The 18,397-nt window shown below is 41.6% G+C and overlaps 1 protein-coding gene across 2 annotated transcripts in view; it reads left to right on the top strand.

The window, feature by feature from the left end:
* Window positions 1-10,187, top strand: part of XPO4 (exportin 4) — a gene marked incomplete at its 5' end in the record, with an annotated part of 78,845 nt that extends 68,658 nt beyond the window's left edge. The window contains 8 exons of one of the 2 annotated variants that reach the window (XM_084279327.1): window positions 415-589; window positions 1,944-2,237; window positions 3,117-3,297; window positions 4,849-4,967; window positions 5,904-6,034; window positions 6,802-6,919; window positions 8,037-8,129; window positions 9,984-10,187. In XM_084279327.1, coding sequence (XP_084135453.1) covers window positions 415-589; window positions 1,944-2,237; window positions 3,117-3,297; window positions 4,849-4,967; window positions 5,904-6,034; window positions 6,802-6,919; window positions 8,037-8,129; window positions 9,984-10,181 — 1,309 coding nt within the window. In that variant the 3' untranslated portion in view covers window positions 10,182-10,187. The remainder of the gene's footprint in view (window positions 1-414; window positions 590-1,943; window positions 2,238-3,116; window positions 3,298-4,848; window positions 4,968-5,903; window positions 6,035-6,801; window positions 6,920-8,036; window positions 8,130-9,983) is intronic. The other variant, XM_084279328.1, reaches the window with a different exon arrangement.
* Between the last annotated feature and the right edge of the window lie 8,210 nt (window positions 10,188-18,397).

Raw genomic sequence — 18,397 nt, 5'->3', positions numbered from 1 at the left:
AGGGAAGTTCTGAGGATTTAAACGCTCAAGGAATTTTCTTTTTAAAAAAAAAATGAAACCCCACAGGAGGTAGTTTTGGACCGAACTGCTTATTTTATCATGACATAATGAGACTAAGCTTTTAATCCATGCAATATGTCCATTAACTCTGTGTGTGTGTGTGTGTGTGTGTGTGTGTGTGTGTGTAAAACTAAAGCACCTCCCTGCTTTTCTCCCATATGAATTAAGCCATTTTCAGAGCGTGTGTGTAAGAAATCTTGGAGGTGTGGCATTAATAAGATGAAAGTCAAAAGGCAATTTAGCCTTAAAGGAATTTTTAAAAACATTTTTTTAGATCTTCTGAAACTGATAGTGCTCTGCTCATACAATTTTGTGAAGTCTTTCCTTTAATTAAGCTGTTTTTCCCCCTTTTAGGGCAAACTTAGTTATTCAGTGTGAAAACTGGTGGAATTTAGCTAAACAGTTTGCAAGGCGAAGCCCTCCTCTTCACTATTTGTCCAGTTCTGTGCAGAGAACACTAATGAAAGCTTTAGTTTTAGGAGGTTTTGCTCATATGGATACAGAAACAAAGCAACAATACTGGACAGAGGTAAGCTATTTTGATGCTTCTTTTACTGTCATTTTAGCCAGTGGTACAAATAAGTTGATTCAGGGAATTTTATGGTGATACACAATCAACTTGTATAGAATCTTTTGATTTGGAACGTCTAATATTGTTAATTTAAAGAAATTATTCTGGTTGTGGAGGTTAATGTTTGTATGGCACCCATGAGCTGCCAAAAATTGTATCTAAAACATCAGAAACAGAAGCAACTAATAATTAGCTGGAGGATTCATGAAGCAGACAGTACAGTAGCATGCTTGGCTGTTATAACAGATTAAGAATTTGCCTTGGAACATGTTAGTGTTGTTTCTTCCTTTTAATTTTATTTGGTGGTGTTATAAAGTATTTGGTCACTCACTTCATGATAATGACAGTAAGTCAAAAGGTGATGTGGAACATAGCTTAGGAAGGTATGCACCGTTATGGAAGAACTCTTTCACAGTGAGGGTGCCAGAGCCCTGGGACAGGCTGCCCAGGGAGGTGGTGGAGTCTCCATCTCTGGAGATATTCCAGACCCATCTGGACGCCGACCTGTGCGACCTGTCCTAGGGAACCTGCTTTGGCAGGGGGGTTGGACCCGATGGTCTCTGGAGGTTACTTCCAAACCCCACAGTTCTGTGATTCAGTGCATAGTGAAGAGCCTTGGCCAGCTTTTTGTGCCCTGGCTCCATTAGAGCTCAGATGTTTAATACCAAAAGTGCTGCTGCTAGACAGTGGCTGAAATGGGATCAGGAAGCACTGCCTGAGTTTGCAAAGCATTGGCCTTCTGAGAGAAACTTGCTTTTATTAGCAAACCTGTGAAATTAGTGATTGAAGGTAAGACTACAATGCACTGGGAGTAATTGGGGAAAATGTTTTAACTACTTTTATGGACATTTCAAAATCGGTCCCAAAAGCAGCTCATTACAAGAGAGATGGATTGTGCTATTGAGAATCATAATATGACAAAGGTAATTGTGAACACAAATCTTCATTAATGCTTTTCTTAATGAGCTGTAACAATTTTTCCCCCTACTACTGAATTTGGAAGAGAATCAAATACTGTGAGCCAGAGAAAGTCACTGTCATTTATTTAGGCACTAAAAAAATAACATGGAATATTTAGGGAAGTGTTCACTTTGAAAACCAGCCAGCAGGTTATGATGGATAATGAGAATCACTAATCACTACCACTTCAACTTACATTAGCCTGACAGATAATAACATCATTGAGCCTTTGGAAACTGGAAGTGTTTGATTCTTGTACTGCCGTGCCAAAAGCAACCCGTGAGCTTGCTAAATTACTTTCACCTAACATGGTATGTTTATTTTAACGTGACTTTGCTTAAAAAATTTCAAGGTTCTTCAGCCACTTCAGCAGCGGTTCTTGAATGTGATAAACCAAGAAAACTTCCAGCAGATCTGCCAGGAGGAGGAAGTGAAGCAGGAAATCACTGCTACGTTAGAAGCACTCTGTGGCATTGCTGAGGCTACCCAGATTGATAACGTAGCGATTCTCTTCAACTTCCTAATGGACTTCCTTAATAATTGCATTGGATTAATGGAAGTGTACAAAAATACACCAGAGACTGTTAATCTCATAATAGAAGTCTTTGTTGAAGTTGCACATAAACAAATTTGCTATCTTGGAGAGGTAAATATAACCAGGAGGGGAAAAGCCTGTGTGTGTGAGCACTGTATATCTGTATGTGATGCATACCTCAAGCAAAGTAAAATGTAGTGATTTTTAGATTCTGTAGAGAAATAAATGCTACATGGTCATATCTGTTAGAGGGATTCCTTTGTTTCAAAACATTCACTTGGAAAGATTAAAAGCAGGACGACTAGACTGTTCTTACACCCATAAACTTAACCACAGATCAGCACTAGTCTAACTGTGCATGGGGGGCAAAAGAGTGGAGACCATGTTGCATCCTGGTTTTCATCATCACAAACTCCTCTGAAGGCTGTTCTAGGAGAACTGTAGCACTGTTTTATGTGACAAATGCATGTCATAGAGAAACCACTTTGGTCCTAAACAAGGCATTAATAGGTACCAAGAAGTTAACAGGTAAAACCAGTCAGTGCAGTACACTTACATCTTTGTGCTGGTGGCTAATTTTGATTTTGCATCTAGAAGAGTTCCTGCCTATTCCAGGCTGGGTATGCACACACAGTGCATCGTGGCTCCAAACTTCCATGGCTGGAGTGAGTCCCCAGGGGGTTTTGTTGGCAGTCTAGATTGTGAGGTTAGTGACATACGTCAAGCCTGTCCCAGGCCACTCTTGTCTTTTTGGAGACAGTTGATGTTCTGCTCTTTCAACCGGTAGCGCATCAGTACATGGCTGTAAGTGTTCTTATTGTCTAAGGTGGGTGCTTCCCTCAGGATTTTGAGTGCAGTTGTTGCAAAAAGTGGTTATATAGCTGAAATTAAAATCTTGGGGCATTGTCAACCAAATAACTCCCATCTTACAATGAAATGTGTCACTTTTAACATACACAAGTTTTCTTATTATCTAATGTTGTTTTGTAGGCCAAAGCCATGAACTTGTATGAGGCCTGCCTAACTCTGCTCCAGGTGTATTCCAAGAATAATCTAGGTCGACAACGGATAGATGTTACAGCAGAAGAAGACCAGTACCAGGATCTCCTCCTTATTATGGAGCTTCTCACTAATCTTCTATCAAAAGAATTCATCGATTTCAGCGATACAGGTCTGACAGAATTTTCAACTGCTAAACCATAACTTCTGTTCTAACCCGTAGAGGCACCATTGTGGGGCCCTTGTTCATAAAGGGAAGACAGAAGTTCAGGCTTCATTAGATGAGGATATGGAAATTACTATTTAATGTGCCAGTAGCAAAGGACTTCTCACAGTATTCCAGCATCTGAAATTATTATTGCTCACATAAAATAAATAAGGCATGTATGAAACGGCTGGAAATCTGAATGCTGCGAGTCTGAACATGTAGTAGCAGCAGTTTCATAATAAAAAACCCATAGAGAAGTCAGAATAGTAAATTACTGCAAGAGGACAGATGGATTGTCTCTTTAGTACAAGATTCAACCCTTGTGAGATCTGGAGCTCGTTAAAATTCCATCACATTTGAGGGGTTTCTGTATTCCTGGTTCACAGAACATGCTTTGTGGTACATGGGTGTAGTTAAGCATTCTTTCTGTATCTCAGCCTGTTACTTTCTTCTGTATACTTACACTTAGAATTGCAGTAGTGCTAAATATGCTCTGCCAGCTCTAGCGTAGCTGTGCTGCGTTGCTTTTGAATCAGCTGAAGCACATTGGCATGGTTCAGATCTTGTGATGTCCCATACACTTTGCACAGAAAACATAGAATCACCTGGGTTGGAAGAGACCCTTAAGATCATCGAGTCCAACCACATGCTCAGTAACAAACTGAATCTTGCCTAGGTGGTTTTGGTGTTGCTCATTGCTTTTCCAAGGTAGGTCTTGGGAGAGAGAACCTTGTACTCTGAAATTCAGTGCCTTGGTCTAGTTTTTTGTCCAGCGTGCACAACATATACAGAACCAGGTTTAGACTTTGTCTGTTGAATGAACAGCTCTGTGCCATGTAACATATTCTCTTTGAGGTCAGACATGGGATGTCAGTTGCATGGAAAACACTGTAGAATATTTACCATAAAACTAAGGAATGGGAATGCTACCTAAGTGTAATGCCCAGAGACCAAATGCATTGAAAGTTGTCTGCCTCCTGTTGCTGACTCAATGCAGGAATTGTCAATGAAAGTAAGGTCACTGCCAGTTGATGGGAAATGTAGGTCTTACCTGTAACTGGAGAATACTTGGCAACACTTAAACTGCAGGAATTTTCTTCATTAACTCTCCCTTTTTACTTTTCCCTGTGTGGATGAAATACATGTAAGCATAAAGGATTGAAACGCTGCAATGTTTCCTCTCTATCCATTTATGCATGCAGGCATGAAGCAGCTATGGCTAGAAACAAGTGCAGTGTTCTGTAATGGAAGGGAGCCCTCACAGAGTCTGAAGTGTTCTGGTTTAGCATGCCATCTGGTACACGTGGTTAGGAAATGCTTAGTCCTAATGAATATAAATATAGAGTGATGTGGCAGCCTCCACTCACTAAGCTGCTATTTTAATACAGTGCCTCATGTTTTTGTTTGGGGAGAGGGGGATGGTACTATTTTAAAAAATGTTGTTATAAAGAAATGGGACTCTCTGTTCAATATGTTTAGTCCTCCTTTATATAAAACATGTTTTCTTTTCTGCAGATGAAGTATTTAGAGGACATGAGCCTGGGCAAGCTACAAATAGATCTGTATCAGCAGCAGATGTTGTCTTATATGGGGTTAATCTAGTTCTGCCTCTGATGTCCCAGGATCTGCTGAAGGTAAGGATGTGTTTACACCCAGCTTCTAGAGTCTGAAAGCTTTACAGTAATGAATTCCCAGAATTCATTCCTATATGCATTGCACCTTCAGAAGTTGAGTTTTCTAGGCTTTTTAAAATGTAAAAAACTTCTGTAGTTCTAGATACTGTTTGAAAAGAATTATTCTAAACTGAGAAAATGTATATTTGAATGGCCTAAACTAAACTTCTTCCCTTTTAAAAATGAGTCTGTGCAGGTCAACAGTTAGCCAAACTGGAAACGTGGCTTGTGAAATCCTTTTACTGACAGTGTCAGAAATGTGGTAGGAACCATAAACACTGATGTTAGTTTAGAAAAAAATTATCTGGGAGGAAGTAGTAAATCTAATGTAACTTTCACAATACAGCTGCCTTTCTTACCATAAACATCAGCAGCTTGTCAGTGGAAGGGTAGAACATGAAGCAATGGAATTCCATTGGGTTCCTCTGTGGTAACATTTTACTTTGAATCAGGAACTACTTCCAAAGTCTTGTCTCAGTTGTCCCCTCTTACCCTCCTGTCTCATCTGGTAGCGCTGGCTGAGCCCGGGGGCTGCATCTGTTTCAGATGAAGCTGAGTCAAGGGATGTGCAGCCCCTGTGCTGTGCTCCAAATGCTCATGAGGCTTTTACCCCACAGGACTGGACTTGCTCACATCTGAGGTAAAACTCCTAGAATTTGTATGGAGCAGAGTCCAGACTCCCACCATCAGCTGTTCAGCTTTAGCAATCTTTTTCTGTTGTACCACAGTGTTTGCTAATACTGTTGAAGCCATTCTAGTAACTTTGAAGTTGTCTGCTAAAGGTATTTTTTCTTCTTCAGTGGGAAGTACCAATCCTGTCTCTTTGTGCAGCTGGAAATGATGTCAGAATAGACTTACATGATTGATTCTAAAATTTCCGTGTTTTTCTTTTCACAGTTTCCATCCCTGTGTAATCAATATTACAAATTAATTACTTTCATTTGTGAGATATTCCCTGAGAAAATTCCACAACTTCCAGAGGACCTCTTTAAGAGCCTAATGTACTCACTGGAGTTAGGAATGTCATCGTATCCTTTATAGAGCTTGGGAGTGTTTAAAAATCAGCGCTCCTTTTTGTGAGACCTGTCAAAAATCTAATCTTTGTTTCTTCTTCTGTCAGTCCTTCACCTCTAATTAATATCAGTAATTGACTCTGTGCTTTCTGACAATGGGGAGTGTCACTGTCGTGTCTATTGAGATCGTAGCGTTAGCTGGATTTCCTCTGCCTCGTGTCACTTGAATGCAGCCTTTAAGTGGTTTAACATGTAAGTTTTTTCTGGCAGCCATTCCTGCCTCCTCCATTACTTCACTTCAGAGTGTGTAACTTCATAAGCCTTCAGCTGGTATCCCAGAGCCATTCCTGAATTAGTTTCTCAGCTGGTAACACAAAACATCGCTGCTGTTCTACTGGGCTGGCTCCAGAGCATTTCCTGTCAGGGTGCCAATGGGCTCTCCCTCTCATAATGGGAGTACCATTTTCACTAATCTGTGGCACGTGTCAGAAACAGATGAGCTTGACCATAAGGGACTCTTTCTGAAAATGTTATGTCAGAGAGGGTTATGTTACCTTGGGGCACGTAGCTAATAAAAGGCGGCAACAAACTTGGAATTCTTCACCACCACCACCCCTATTTTTTTAATTCAATTTCTTTTTAATTTTTTTTAACAACAGCTTTATAATAAAAATAAATCTTGGAACGTACAAGCATTTAAAATATTTTCTAGTGATGCAGCTGGGAAGTTTTAGCACAACTCAATTGAAATCTGACTGTGATTCTTTAACGCCCGTTATCAGAATGAGTTCAGAGGTTTGCCAGCTCTGCCTGGAGGCTGTTACACCTTTAGCAGAACAGTGTGCAAAAGCACAAGAAACAGATTCCACCCTTTTTCTAGCAACAAGGCACTTTCTTAAGGTAAGGCATCTGCGTTTCGTGGCAGTGATTGGTTTTTTGCATGTAGGTAGCGTCGAGAGGACACCCATGGATCATATCTGACCTGGTTAATCAGGATCCCACATACCATAAGACAGCCTAAAAAACTGGCAGTTTGAGAGGAAATAGTGCATGAAGGACTGTGGAGACATTGGACGAGAGTAGAAAGGAGGATGGAGGTGTAGCAGGAGAAGATGAGTTACTGCCAGTTACAAAAGACTGAGGCACTCAGAATGCAGTTTCGGTTTATCCCTGCTCTGTGCACAAGCTCCAGAATGAACCTGATTCCAAACTGTAGCAGTTCCATTTCCCATGAAAGCTGTGGCACAGAAAGCTTCCAGGATTGTGTGAGCTGGAGGCTGGGTAGAGTGCTAAAACAAGAGGCAGAAAAAAGGGGCATAGTGGGGAACTAGAAATAAAATGCTGTTTGTCTGACCTGTCCAGTTAATGGTGTGTTTCCTCAATCCAGTACCACGTTCAGTGCACATTCCTTTTAGGAACATCCACTCTGTCTCATCGAATTCTCGAGTGACCTGGTAGCATCCAGGTGGTTCCTACTCCCTGGGAACAAAGTAACTGGAATTTGTGTGCTTATCTCCTGATTTTGTGAAGACTTCAGTTTTCCTTACCAAACTGACATTCCAACTTCTGGGGATTGCTCATTAAAAGCATACATCAGGGAATGAGAAAACCCTTAAATAATTTTATTTATCTTTATATTTCTTTTAGAAAAGCAAAAGTGCTTTTTAATTATTTTTCTGATGTATCTGCAGTTTTTGGAGAAAAATGTGAGAGATGCCATTTCTCTCTGAACACCACACACAAATCAATGATGTTTCAGTCCTTTGAGATGTGAATTTGTGCTGTTGAGCCAAGACTTGACTTGGCTTAACAGCCAAAAGAACATGGCTTTCCAATCATCAATACTTCCCCAAATTAAGGTGAAAAAGAGAAAAGCAACAGAACAACCAACCTTGGATGTCTGTAAATGCATGTTCTTTGTTGTTATCAGGAGTGAAGATGAGGTTCAGTAGCAGGTGTTGGTAAAGTAGTAAGTTAGGTTTACGCCTCCATAACTACTTCTGGTTTGTGATTTCAGATGGTCTTTGATATGCTGGTACTTCAGAAGCACAACACAGAAATGACAACTGCAGCAGGTGAAGCATTCTACACATTAGTGTGTTTGCATCAGGTATGGCACTAAACTCACCCCCTGAAAACCAGTCAGTGTTACTGGAGAGTGGCTAAGCTGCTGTGCCTCTGGCAAGTCATGGAATCATTTGGGTTGGAAGGGATCCTCAGGTCTCTAGTTCAAACTCTTGCTCAAAACGGGGTCAGCACTGAGTTCAGATCAGGTTGCTCTGAAGTTTTTCCAACTGTCTTGAAAGCCTCCAAGATGGATATTCCAAAGCCTTTCTGAGCAGTCTGCTGAATGCTTTATTAGCCTTTTAATTGATGGCTTTCAGCACGTGCCAGACAGACTTGGTGGCCCACGACTGCACTCAGTGAAGTTCATCAATACCATTCTTGTGTTAAGGAGTCCAAAACTGGGCACAGTATTCCATGTCTAATGTACAAGCACTGTGTGAAGACAGAGATAATAAATACAGCTGTTAGTGCTCACTGCTGATAAGGCACACTGCTGACTTGCTTAGTCTGCTCTTCACCAGGACCTTCAGGTCGTGTATCCAGCAGAACTGCTCCCCAGCCTGTCAGTTCCCAGTCTGTGTACTGCAGAGGGTTAGTCTGTTCACCTGCAGGGATTTTGCATTTGTCCTTGTTGCATTTCAGGAGGTTTCTGTCAGTTCATGCCTCTGGCCTGACTAGATGTCTCTGAATGTCAGTCCTGCCCTAGAATGCGCTGGCTGCACTCATTCCATAGAAAAGTATCCTTAATTTGAGCTGCCCTTTCACACAAATGGGAATCTTCTCTCCTCTTCCCTAAAAGTCCATCCATCAGAGCACACCAGTCATGCCACCTGTCCCACCACATCTCAGTGCCTGCAGTGATGTTGCAGCTCTCTGTCTGCCCATGGAGCTCTAGTTCTCCCAGTTTGTTTCCAAAGCTGAATGCATTTCTGCACAAACATCTGAGGCTGGCCTCCTTTCAACCTGTTTCATCAACTCCATCACACTTCCTCGTGTTCTTACTACTCTTGGTCTCTGTCTTCTCACTTACCTACAAGTTGTTACCACCATCCCCCAGTGTGCCCTTTAAAAAAGCCCTCCCTGCCAGGCTGGCAAGCCTTCAGCAGCAAGCCTTTGGCAAAGATGTTCCTAAGCCCCTTTGTCATGTGGATCCTCTCTCTTGGCAGCAGCCTTCATCCCTCAAAGAGGGACTTATGTATGACAAGACGACCCTGTGACACCAGCCACAGGTGGCAACTTCATGTGGTGTCTACCCCAACCCAAGCCCTTCACCAGCAGGATGGAGGGGACTGCCATTCTGGCTCCTGTGTCCTTCACCCTTCCTCACAGAGCTCAGTAGTCACCCTGAGCTTGCTCCGAGGGCCCCGTGGCAGTGTCCTTTTAGCCACATGTACCCACCTTGTCTTCTGATTCTGTCCAAGTAAGCACAAGAGTAAGTAGGAAATGCTTGGTAAGGAGCCAAAGCTCTCTGTCCCAGGGAAGGGAATGTAGAAAGGGTAGAACCTGTGGGAAGAGATGGTTTATATGATGCACTGAACACGGGCAGCCATGAAGAAAGAGCAGTGTGGTTTGCAGGAGTAAGTCTATGCTAAGTACGAGCCAGAAAGCACTTGGAAGGGTGTGTCTTTAAAGTCATTGCCCTACTCTGCACCACCAAGCACTGTGCCCAGCTCTAAAGGCTCCTCTAGCCCTCTGCAGAAACCTGGTCCCAGGGAAGGGCTTTATCTGGTCCCGAGGTACTGTAGTTTCTTCTGGCACCCAAGTCAGTGGGACTGGAGCACAGGCAGAGGGGTGTGAGTAGTTTTGTCACCACCTCCATTCTGGATGTTGTCCTGATGAGAGAAGTTGTATGTGGTTGGCTTGTTTGAAGTTAATACGATTCTTGTTTGTCTGGCAGGCTGAATATTCAGAGCTAGTTGAAACGTTGTTATCAACTCAACAAGACCCAGTCATTTACCAGCGGTTAGCAGATGCCTTCAACAAGCTCACTGCAAGCAGCACTCCTCCTACACTGGACCGTAAGCAGAAGATGGCCTTCTTAAAGAGTTTAGAAGAATTTATGGCAAATGTTGGTGGACTTCTCTGTGTAAAATAAACAAGAAAACTCTATGCCTAATTTAGACCCTTTCTGCAAAATGCACTGAGAAACGCTGAATGCTGACTAAATCTTGTACCTGTCTCTGGGTTCTTTGCAGCCATCTCAGATTCTAGAGAGCCTGGAAGTTTCAACGTAACACAATGGAATAGGAGAGGTCAACTTTGAATCAGCTTCTGCTATTATGTGTTAGCTGCAATCTGTTGTGTGTGGGAGAGAATGAGCAGAACATTTGAATTTCTGTTTTTCCATGTGTGTGCAAACAGATGTGGGCACAACGAAAAATAAATGCAGTGCCTTTCCTCCTGCACTGGTTTAAATAAGAATGGTCAGAGAAACCTACAGATTTCTTTTCTCCCCAAAATCATGTTAGAGTGTGGTGCAGATACATATGAAGCTTTGAACAGTTTAGCTGATTTTAAGCTTTATTTTTCCTCTCTTAAAGTTTGCGTTTGTGTTCCAGTGGGGAAGAAAAACCAAATGGTATTTTAACTTTGTGTCTAGTTCTGTTTTTCTACATCAACCTGTTATTGCATGTTTAATGCAATGTGGGTTTTTACATTATGTTCTGCTGCTTAAAGTTCAGAGAAAAAAAAAAAAGGTGTATATTTTTGTTCCCCTAAAATGAACTTTAGGAACTGTAGCCATTTCATTGCCTTAATTTAAAAGAAAAAAAAAAGCTCATATACTTTAGAAATTTAAGGCAAGATTTGACTCTTCAGAGTTGGTTTAGGATGTTGGCATTAAGCTGCTGTGTACCTGTTGCAGCCCTTCATGTTGACGTGTCATTTTGGAATGAGTGTTGAACGCAAGGTTCATGTGTAGTTTTACTTTCAGTATCTGTTTGGATTTGTACCTGGGTTGCAAACTACTGCAATGTATTTCTACACTGAACTGTTTGCTGAAGCAATAACAACTCAAAAGGTGTAAATTACTGGCAGACTCTTGAAAGTTGGGGCATTAGCTAAAACAATTATGCTAGCACAGGGGCATCAAACCCTTTTCTTCGAGGGCCATATTTGTCTGACTCCAGTCCAGAAAGGTAACTGGGATGTGTGGTGCCGTGGGGGATTGATAGTTTTGGTGAATCTGGCTCTGCTTCTGCAGAGCCCTCCCAGCTGCTCTGCTCTTGCTCGGTGCTTTATACCAGCACATTAGCTGCTGTGACAGCAGGATACAGTGCTCTGGGTATAGGGGACCAACAAGGGGGAGCAGCGCACGGATACGAGAGTGAGGGCTGCTTTGTCTCCAGTCATGGGCCAGAGAAGACTGAAGCAAACACAAATGCTGCCTGACTAGTAAAACTGCTTTCTGTGGAAATACCTGGAGGCAGAAGTGCGCCCTTCAGGTTTAAGACCTCTGCTAGATGATGCTGTTGAAGATTTCCCAGATGTTTTAAGGATTTATATCAAATGTACAGCACACACCTTTCTATGGCTATGTATAGCATCACGTTTGCAACTCTGTGCCATTCTTCAGCTGTTCATCTCAAAATTAGTCACAGTAGCCAGACTTTTAAAAAGACATAAATGTGTAATTCTGTGCTATAAGTGATCTAAGGCTTTTTTATGTTTTTAGTTAAATCCATACGTGTCTCAAGCATGGATCCACAAGGCCAAAAAGCCATCACTTCATCATACTTTTCTCTTTTAATTTATGTGAAAACTGGGCTAGGGCAGATTTATACATCCCAAAGTGACCATAAAGCTTGTTAGATATAACGTACCTTCCCAGATAGTATTTTATTCTAAGATAATTTGCATAGTATCTCAGAATGGGGGTATTGCTCACCATTTCTTCTTGAAACTCTTAATGCTTCTCTTTAAATGATTTCTTGAGTGTTCACTTGCGCAAAAGATAGCTGATCCTGGCAGATCCTAAACTGTTCTGGTGGCTGATTCCACCCCCCTCTGCCCCCACGCCTCTTTTTTCACTTTGCCTGGGTTTTGCTGTTTTTGAAAGTGCTTCTGGAGTGTCTCTGAGTTTGGATAGGGCATCAGTTCCTAAATCCCTTTATTATTTGCTTTCAGATGAAGGGCATTAACACCTGGAAACACAGGCAGCAGTAGGAGCTGCTACTTTGTTGTCGTGATGTGCTCGATGTCAAATATCTAGGCCAAAGTCTTCAAAGAGATCACAGCAAATACCTTCAGCTTTTTTGGATCTGACTGAATAACTGATCTACTCAGTCACTATTTCTTTTATAACTGTCACTTCTTTTAATCCTAAATCTGGCTCACTATTTAAAAACATTAATTAACTTAGAAATTTTTAAATCCTCTTGTGACTAATGAATTGAGTTAGTATTCAGGACAAAGTAATGTGCACACCTGATACTTCTATAACCAGGCCCAGGGTGTGTAGCAAGCAGAGACTCCCAGCATCTTTTGAATATCAAGACTTGGTAAAGTATGGACACTTACTTTTGAAAACTACTTTTGAAGGTTGTTTAAAACTCTCATTTAAAAATAATATTATGTGTTGAGTGGAAACTGTCTTAGTAAGGTTGTTTTGTCATTTTCCTGCTTGATGTTATGCTAGATGGCATTCTCCCTTTCTTGGTTCTTAATTTTTCTTCCATTCTCATATACTCGACAGGGATCTTTCCATACCATTTTACATTCCTTTTAAGAGTGCATACTGAGATGTCTCTGCTTTAGCCACATCCATTAAATTGTTGCAAAAGGTTCTGGGAAGAAGATTTATTAATTCATACTCCTGCTCTCCAGGTGTCTGCTTCTATTTGGCTTCTATATCCCTTTAAAAAAAATTTTAAATAAATCCTTCTGTGATCCTCTGCACATGCAGTTGCTGTCTATCTAGATGCAAAAGCTCATTCAGGTCCATAGGAAAGACTCACAGACCATTTTTAGTGACCACTGAGAGCTGGCCCCACGTAGTGCTCTGAAATTTTTATGGCATCACTGCATTGATTTTTCCATTCACTGTGCAGAGTGAATAATGGTTCTGAACATGCACCTGTTTTCTGAAGGGAAATAAAAAGCCACTCAAACTGAATTGCAAATGCTGCATGATACAGTTGTAACAAATAGACTTGTATTGCTAAAGCAGATTTTTGCTGCAGTGTTTCAGCCTGAGACCAGAAATCAAGTAGTTCTTTTCCCATTTTGCCAGCTCCTTCCCGTGGCCATCGCTAGTTCCAAGGTTGGCATAAGAACTCTCTGTTAGTCCACCTAGATTTTTTTGATGCTGGCAGGCCTGGCCATCTAGCTGGGTCATGAAATTCCAGACCTTCTTGAAAGCACAGATACACATGGACAGGGAGAAGTGGACTAGTGCTACACGAAGCTTCCACTTTCATGTGCGTTTCTGCCTTAATTCTCCTCACTGAATTACTGCTGGAGTCTGCTACCTATTGCCCAGAGGTTTGTGTTTCACTGTTCAGCGATAAAGGGCTCAGCGTTGTCCTCAGGAACGAGAAACTTCTTTTCTCAGCGTGTCCAAATCCTGTTAGTTGAAAGAGAGGGGTTGGAATCAGTCGTCTCCCTGAGAGTGTGTGGCGCTCCTCAAAGCCCCGGTGTTTACCTGGGTAAATCCCTTTCTGTCAAAGCCATGTAGTTCTAGAAGATAAGCTTGCTCAGAGCAGTCAGTTCCCCGTTTAAAGTTTAATTCTTTAAAGGTAAAGCAAATTCGAATCAGTGATCCATTAAACTACTCAAATACAAATTGCAGCATTTCTCTCAGAAAACACTTCCAGTAATTTCAGTTTTGATTAAACAGTTACATAAGAAAGGGGTGTTTTTATGAAGGTAGCTTGATGAATATAAGCACAGGAGTAGGATCCAGGCTCCTCTAATTTTGTATCTGTTTCTCCACTGGATCCTCTGTGGCCATTGGCAAGTCACTAAACTGTGTCATTGTTAAAATAGCGATGGTACCTACCTCACAGGGATGTTGTGAGGATGAGCTTATGCCTATAAACCCCATTGAGGACCTGAGATGCTATGTAAATATTAAATGCTTTAGTTTCGTGAGGTGTAAGATTTCCTGGACTGAAAACAGAAGATCTTCATAATTGTGAAGCCCAGGAGAGGCAGCAGGGGTGCAGTGTCCCTCTGGGACAGGCCTGTTGACAGCCAGTTGAAACGGTGTCTGCTTCTTCAGTAAGATGAGATTGCCCACCGGCGTGCCTCGGTTCTGGTCCCTGTAGTGAGAGGACAGTTAGTTGCACTTTGGTGCCTCTACTTGTGACTACCACTCATGGTTGCAGGGGGTTTGGTTTGGTTTTGGTTTTTCAGGTTTCTCCCCTATCTGTCCCAGTCAAGCAGGATGACCAAAACTGAAGGACAACCATTCAAATGCAAAGTGCCAGCCACCTCCCCCCCACCCCCAACCCCTAAATTCTGAGTAGGTTGTACTCTCTTGGTAGTAAGTGAGATCGATGCTTTTAGTACAAATCATGAAGCAGATCATGAAGTTTGATTTGCTCTGGAGCCTTCAGCTCTCAGCTATCTTACCCCTTTTATCAATGCAAGATTTCCTGGGGCCTGAGCAACTGAGAAATAAGCTATCTCTGCCTTTCCCTTCTCCTCATTGAATTAAAGTGGATTCTGCTTCTCTGTTTCTTCCTTTTCCTTGTTCTGCTTTTCCTGGCCTTTTAAGCCATTCTCTGAAAAAGATTTGGAAGACCCTTCCAACCTCAAGGGTAAGACACTTTATTACAGCTTGATACTTGAAAATCATAAAACCCTTTCTGATAGCATTCCCTGCCACGTTCAGTCTCCCGCTGAACCATCCTAGAGTTTGTCATTAGGAAAAAAATATTATCCTCTTTTATTTGTTCCCCTTGTGCAAAATAAGGAACCTCCATGCAGTGAACGTGCAGTTTTATGGCAATAAATGCTAGTGCTGCTGTTGGTCAAGTGTGTAAATATTTTAAATGTCTAATTCAGTACTCTGTTGCAGGGATTGAAGTGCTAGTTGATTTCAAGTATTGTTTTACCTGTACAGCTGACAATATGAAGTTGTATAGAGATATTTTGCAATTTGTTGCAGTAAGACTTGGGAAACAGCTGTGGGATCCAGCCTTATCACAACTGAACTTTCAATTTTAAAATGAACACTTTGTGTATTTTTAAGATCCATCAGCAGGAGGAGGATAAAATTGTTTTCCACTAAAGACTTTTATTATTTTCTTTTGGCCATGTGTGATTTGTGTGTATTCTTGTTTAATATTTTTCCAAAAATCTCACCCATGTCGAATCCCTGAAGTGGCACATTTGTTACACCACCTTTTGGTAGAGACAAAACAGGAGCATTAGGAAGCCTCAGACTCCACATCGTGCTCTTTGGCCACTAGGAATGCACAGCACCCCAGTTAAAGTTGATGGGGTAACTTAAATGTACATTGGCACTCCAGGCTTGAGTTTGTCCATCGACAGGAAAAGCAGTGGTGAGGCGTATGACTGGAGTATCTCACCCTGGGCTACAGTTAATCATTTTTCTCCCCCATCCTCCAGAAGCATTTTAATGGTGACTTTTCAGGCCACAGTTGTTGGTGATGTTCGTCTACCCAGAAGGAATACAGAGTTCTGGGTCTTGATTTTTATTTTTTATTTGGGGGGGTGGGGGTGTAGATGTAAGGTTTCTGATGATAACCTGGCACAGAAATGTTCTCCAAGCTCCTAATCTGTCCCTACATCAGGGGTGTCGTGCAGTATAGTACTTCAGTACATCAGAAAGGTTCAGCAACAGGCAGCAGTTCCTGATATGCTGTAGTACAGTTACATTTGGGTAAACTGCAGCTATTCAGCTATTCCCCCCCTCTTACTTTCATGCACTCACATCTTTCCAGAAAAGGGGAAAAAAAGAAAAAAGGCAAAACCAAAAACCTTCACAAATCCTGAAAGTAAAACTACGTGCCAACTACGCTGGTGACAGCTTGCTGCACATCTTGGCTGGTGTATCACCAGAATTTTACTGGTTTCAGAAGTAAAATTACTGCAGTTAAGATATTTGTATTGGCCTGGTTTAGTTGAGTGAACGTTCTGGTGAAGGACAGAAACATTAAAGGTAATTTTGAGGAAATCCCTGAAGGCAGCTGGTGGGATTAACAGCAGCAGCATATCCAAGAGCCTTTCATGTAGAAAATGGAACTATTCTGCTTTACCTTAAATATGAGGCCTGGAATAAACTTGAATGAATTTGGGTACAAAGCCTTTAATCACACTTGTGTAAGGGTACACCGAACCCATCGATTTTGCCTTTATGGAACTTAAATTTGCTTCAGTTGGTGAGCGGTGGAGTTGGGGGTGGGGGTTTTGCCATCACTCATTTGCCCTCTGTTATAATCAGAAAGGTTGGATAGCTCAACCTTCCATGTGGAGTTGAGCAGGTCAACCGAGGAGACAGTTGTACCTGACCCAGAAGAGGGGAGGAGGAGGAGAAGGAAGTAAAAAGTTTGTGACCTGCTGTGGAAAAAAAAAAAATCCAGCTAGTCTGTAAGAAGAAAAAGAAATTCACAATACAAGTGTTCTCCTGTGACTTCATAACCCATGCCATTAGTAAAAGCCAGCCATTTCATCAACATGATTTTAGGGAAAAGCGAAAGTGCTATTTTGGAGTTGTATGAAACGTGATGCTATTGGTGTGAGTGGTGTTAATTACATGAAATAATAAATCTTTATTTTGGAAAACATGCCAGACAAGTTACGTTTCCGAAGAGAACACCAAAGTTCCCCCCTGTGACTGACCCAGAACTCGTTACCAGTTTTCTCCCGTGTATGTTTGAACCTTACAGAGCGACTGTTTTCAGTTTAATGTCTATCCAATGTCAAGCAGATTTATTCTTCTGACACTGTTGCCTTTACAAGTTGGAGTAAGGCAGAGCTTTGGGTGTGACGTACTTCTACTTCCCCTCTCTCCAGCCTGCTGTTCGTAGTTGCAGAGGCGTGAATGTTGGATTTGCTTTAACTTACTGCTTTGGATGATGCAGTTTAGGTTTGTGGCATACTCAGACCACTTCCAATCCCTGTTTGCAGTGTTTATGCAACCAAAGTCATCACTAGACTCCAAGACAAGCATTGATTTGAAAGCCTCTTTCATAACTTGGTTTAGTAAGTGTTCAGGACACTCGCTTGCGTTTTAGAGCTGCACCGATGCTTCTGGTGGTCTCTTGCTCATGCCAATGATTGTTGTAACTCAGAAAAAAAGAGAAAGAAATCCCCAAAGCCCACCCCACCCCCACCCAAACCCCCGTGTGCTGTGGAGTCTTTAGGAAGATCACCCATTTCCTCACAAGCCTCAGTGCTGTGGGGAAGGCTTACATCCTCCTGCCCTGTAAGGAAAGACTGTTCTTCTGAAGTACTTCTCGCCTGCTCTTAGGCTGTTATGCACTTTCATGATTTCTTAACAAACTACTGTTGAAAATGTACTGTAACATGGATTTTGATAAGCGCACATGTATGTAAACAATCCACTCAGCCTCAGGAAAGCTGGAAAAATCGGATACCTGTTTTGTATCTTGGTTAAAATGTTTGTTACCTACACCCCTTAAGAGGGCCAGATAGCGTCTAGATCCTGTACCTATTTAAGATACCAGTATAGTCTGTAAAAGGAGGGCAGCATAATTTTACTCTAGGGGCTGAGAAAATGGTGGTGTCCTCTTATTTTTCTTAGAGGTATATATAATCTGAATTGGAGTTTCAGAAGCAAAACCCAGTGATAAACCCCATTTACTCTTCAGGAAAAACAAAACTGTTTTCTTTCTTAACACTAGCTTATTTCTATTTTCTTCCTCCTCCTTAAAATGAGTGTGTGAAACAAGTGTAGAGGTGTGTGTAGGAAAAAAACTGTAAAATCTGCTGCTGTACATAATGTTTGCTACTTGACTGCATTTTCTGTTCCACTTTAATTTTACTGGTTTTGCTAAATATATTTTATATATTTTCCTTCCTGCTTCTTGTGATGGCAGAATGATTACATCTTTGGGGGGGAGAAAGGCAAATACAACCATGAGGAGGCTATGGCCAGAAAATTTCACCAAGTTTGTATGTTAGCATGTCTCTTGGGGCATTTATTACTATTTTTTTTTCCCTTTTTGAGAGAACAGCATAAATCAGGGGCAATATGGCAGAGTAAAACCAATGGGGATATTAAAATGTATGAAGGTATAAATACTGGTAACTCCGTTTCAGGGTGGTTTTTTTTAAAATACTTTTAAAATCTGTGTGAAATGTCAATGCTACTAGATGATC

Source organism: Gallinula chloropus, assembly GCF_964237585.1.
Source record: "Gallinula chloropus genome assembly, chromosome: 1".
Lineage (NCBI taxonomy): Eukaryota > Metazoa > Chordata > Aves > Gruiformes > Rallidae > Gallinula > Gallinula chloropus.
The sequence above is the reverse complement of the archived record's forward strand: the minus strand, read 5'-3'. Positions and strand labels throughout refer to the sequence as shown.